A 2,383-nucleotide genomic window follows, 5' to 3' on the forward strand; every position below is an offset into this window, starting at 1 on the left:
GGGGGTTGGTCCTGGCGCGGGCGCCTCACATGCAGGATGGGGGGGGGTCGGCCCTGGCGCGGGTGCCCCGAGAGTGTGATATTGGGGGGGGGGTCGGTCCTGGCGCGGGCGGGGCCCTGCTGCAGAGGGTTCTGGGAACGCGGCTGGGCGTTGGTTGCTGTGTTTGCTCTGGGATTAGGGCTGTAAAGTGGACGGGTTCTCGCCAGAGGGGAAGTTCTCCGGGGGTGGGGTGAGGATCCTAGTGTGGGTGTCCGGGGCCGTGGGTCGGGTCCGATCGGGGCTGGCAGGGAACCGCGGGCGGGGCCCTGGTGCGGAGGGTTCTGGGAACGCGGCTGGGCCGGTCGCTCCGTTTGCGCTGGGATTGGGGGCTGGGTTGGGGCTGATCCGGGGGCTGCTAATCCCCCGCCCCCCCCCCCAGCCGACATGGCCGAGGAGTCCATCATCCGCATCCCCCCGCACCACTACATCCACGTGCTGGACCAGAACTCCAACGTGACCCGCGTGGAGGTGGGGCCGCAGACCTACATCCGGCAGGACAATGAGCGGTGAGGGGCGCCGGAGCTGGGGCAGGCCTGGGCCCGGGGGCAGAGGGGTTGTGCTGCTTGGGAGGGGAGGGGATGGGGTGGGGGGAGGCCGGGGGGCGGGGTGTATGGGGGCTGGGGGGTCACAGGGTCGGTTCCCAGCACCCCCGTGACGTCTTCCCCCCCGCCCCGCAGGGTCGTCTTCCCCCCGACCAAGATGGTGACGGTGCCCCCCCGGCACTACTGCGCAGTGCTGAACCCTGTGCTGCGGGCGCCGGGCGCCGGGGTGCAGTTCGATGCCTCGGGGCAGGCGCTGCTGCGGCACGCGGACCTGGAGATCCGGCTCAGCCAGCCCCCCTTCCCCCTCTACCCGGGGGAGGAGATCCAGCAGGTAACGCCCAGCCCCAGGCCGGCCCGGAGCCAGCGCGCCCCCGAGCCGCGCCCTGACCCCCCTCTCCCCCCAGGGGATCACGGCCCTGCAGGTGGTGCTGCCGGACACCGCCCTGCACCTCAAGGCCCTGCTGGATTTCGAGGACGACCAGGGGGAGAAGTACGTGGCTGGGGACGAATTCCTCTTTGAGGGGCCAGGTGAGTGGGCTGGGCTGGGGGCTGGGGCGGAGCCCGACCGGCCGCGGCTAACGCCAGCCTCCCGCAGGCACCTACATCCCGCGCACCGAGGTGGAGGTGGTGGAAATCAGCCAGGCGACCGTCATCCGCCACAACCAGGCCATCCGGCTCCGGGCCCGCAAGGAGTGTACGGACCGTGAGGGGACCCGGCGGGTCACAGGTACCCCCCCGGCCTGCCGCGCCCCTCACTCCCGACCCGCAGCCCCCCTGCCCTGCCCCCACCCCCCTCACTCCTGACCCGCAGCCCCCCTGCTAGCCCAGCCCTGCCCCCCCCGGCCTGCCGCGCCCCTCACTCCCGACCTGCAGCCCCCCTGCTAGCCCAGCCCTGCCCCCCCCAGCTCTGCCAGTGCCCCTCACCCCTGACCCGCAGCCCCTGCCAGCCCGGCCCTGCCCCCCCCAGCTCTGCCGGTGCCCCTCACTCCCGACCTGCAGCCCCCTGCTAGCCCAGCCCTGCCCCCCCCAGCTCTGCCGGTGCCCCTCACTCCTGACCCGCAGCCCCTGCTAGCCCAGCCCTGCGCCCCCCAGCTCTGCCGATGCCCGTCACTCCCCACGTGTAGCCATGTTTCTCTTCCCCCCAGGTGAGGAGTGGCTGGTGAAGCGAGTGGGTGCGTATCTCCCTGGCGTGTTTGAGGAGGTGGTTGACGTTGTGGATGCTTTTCTGCTGACAGAGAAGGTGAGTGGGGGGGTGGGAAAGGGGTGCTGGTGGCAGTCGATGTGCGATCTGTGCTTTGTGTGCGTGCGTGTGTGTGTGTGTGCGCGATCTGCACTGGGGTGGGCAGGACAGGGTGGGGCTGGAGCTCCCTTGCTGTGAGGTGGCCTCCTTATTGGCTGAGGGGGTGGGACTGAGGTTGGAGGGTTCCCAGCCCCGGTGGGGGGATGGGATGAGATTGGGGCATGGAGCTGTCTGGGAGTGGAGGGGATGGGAGAGTCCGGGGTGGGGAGGGAGTGAAATGGATCTGGTCCGGGTGGGGGGAGGAAAATGGGGGAAGCTGGATGTGAGCTGGGGGGGAAGGAGTGGTGTGGGGTCGACCCCATGGACAAAGGGAAGATGTGGGGGACCGTGGGGAAGAGGGGGATCTTGGGCAGGGGAGAGTAGGTGGATATGGGGTGGAGTCGGGGGTCCTTAGGGAAGGAGGGAATAGCCAGGACCCGGCTCCCCTCGTGCCGATGGCCTTGTTCCCCTTTCCCCTGTAGAGGGCGCTGCATCTCCGCGCCACCAAGACCTTCCGGGACCC

At 70.3% G+C, this 2,383-nt stretch overlaps 1 protein-coding gene across 1 annotated transcript; it reads left to right on the top strand.

Moving 5' to 3' along the window:
• Window positions 1-397: 397 nt before the first annotated feature.
• On the top strand, window positions 398-1,821 carry LOC113408560 (major vault protein-like; the record flags this gene model as incomplete). Its single annotated transcript, XM_029913950.1, has 5 exons — window positions 398-545; window positions 717-912; window positions 986-1,109; window positions 1,177-1,308; window positions 1,727-1,821. Coding segments are annotated over exons 1-5 (669 nt in total), but the record flags the coding sequence as incomplete, so codon positions are not given.
• Window positions 1,822-2,383: the final 562 nt, after the last annotated feature.

This window comes from Terrapene carolina, unplaced genomic scaffold (genome assembly GCF_002925995.2).
Source record: "Terrapene carolina triunguis isolate 2854851 unplaced genomic scaffold, T_m_triunguis-2.0 Scaffold18740, whole genome shotgun sequence".
NCBI lineage: Eukaryota > Metazoa > Chordata > Testudines > Emydidae > Terrapene > Terrapene triunguis.